This window comes from Plasmodium reichenowi, chromosome 11 (assembly GCF_001601855.1).
Source record: "Plasmodium reichenowi strain SY57 chromosome 11, whole genome shotgun sequence".
In the NCBI taxonomy this organism is placed as follows: domain Eukaryota; phylum Apicomplexa; class Aconoidasida; order Haemosporida; family Plasmodiidae; genus Plasmodium; species Plasmodium reichenowi.
In genome coordinates, this window is record NC_033656.1 from 382,576 (window position 1) to 384,051 (window position 1,476).

The 1,476-nt window shown below is 18.1% G+C and overlaps 1 protein-coding gene across 1 annotated transcript in view; it reads right to left on the reverse strand.

Moving 5' to 3' along the window:
* PRSY57_1111100 (DNA helicase, putative) overlaps positions 1 to 840 on the reverse strand; it is a gene marked incomplete at both ends in the record, with an annotated part of 2,088 nt that extends 1,248 nt beyond the window's left edge. Inside the window, one exon of the mRNA XM_012908076.2 lies at positions 1 to 840. This exon is cut by the window's left edge and continues 1,248 nt beyond it. Within this exon, the coding sequence (XP_012763530.2) occupies positions 1 to 840 (840 nt within the window).
* Between the last annotated feature and the right edge of the window lie 636 nt (positions 841 to 1,476).

The following is a 1,476-nucleotide window of genomic DNA, read 5'->3' on the forward strand; positions in this document are numbered from 1 at the left end:
TAAATTTTCTTGTTGACTTTTATTTAATCTATTTATATCTTTTATACATAAAATAGATTTTTTTTTTGATATTTTATAATTTATAACTGACTTATCATATACTTTTCTTAATTCATTATTTAAATTATTTAAATGAAATAATGATATAAAACAATTATTTGTTTTATTTCTAATAACATTAACTAATGATGATTTTCCTGAACCTGGAGGTCCACATAAAATTAAATTAAAATTTAAATCTTCGTCTAATATTTTTGTTATTAATGGATTCTTTTTACTTCTAATTTCACTAATAAAATCTTCTTTATATATTGGTTCATATATTTTATGTAAAGGTAAATTATTATTATTACTTTTATTTATCTCTTTATTTTTATTATCATTTTTTTTTTTTTTTTCTTGTTCATTTATACATTCATTATTTTCTATTTTCCCAATTTCCATTTTTATATTAATAGATGAAGATGATAATATATCATTTTCTAATTCATGTTCCGTTTTTATAATATTATCATTTCTTTTTTCATTTTCTTCTTTATCATGACATCTTTCTCTTTTTATTCTTATTACATCCTTTTCATTAGCATAATATAAATTTCTTTTTTCTTTGATGCATTCCATTTCTTCATCGTCACATTTTTCTTTTTTTATAAAAATCATTTCATTTTCTTTTATATGATTCTTGTCAATATTTTTCACATTCTCATTTTCTTTTTCATTATCCTTTTCAGCATCTCTACTTTTCTTTAATATATTCACCTTTTTGAAAATACCAAATTTTTCCAACGTATTCTGAGCTTTTATAATATTCCTTCTTATATGAACTGATTTTCTCTTCATTTGGTTAATATAATATATAAATATAAATATATATATAAATACATATATATTTATTTTTATGCATTTATTTTTTTTTTTTATAAAATGTAGCCTTTCAAAATTTTAACTCTTACATATCTACACTTTTACACGATGTGTAGGTTAAAAAAATATATATGTATGTATATATATATATATATATATATATATATATATATATATATATATATATATATATATGTTACACATAATTTCTTTTATTTATAACTTGTTATATATAATATGCTATATTTTTTACAATATGCTCTTCATATGGGAAAAATATATTTTTCCATATAAAATATATATTTTCAATAATAATAAAGGAGCCGTGTAAAAATTGAATAAGTACAAATTCGCAGTAAAATATTTAACACATTATAACTTAATTTATCTTAATTTTTCATATGTGCAATTAATTTTTTTTTTTTTTTTTTTTTGTATTGCAGCTATTGTGGAAAAATAGGAGACATTATGTGTATGAAGGAATGTATGTTATGTATATATATATAAATAACACATATATTTTTTTTTTATATATGAAAATATATATTTTCTTACCAATGGAATAATTATCATCCTTCTATATCGATTTCTCTCTCTCTCTCTATATATATA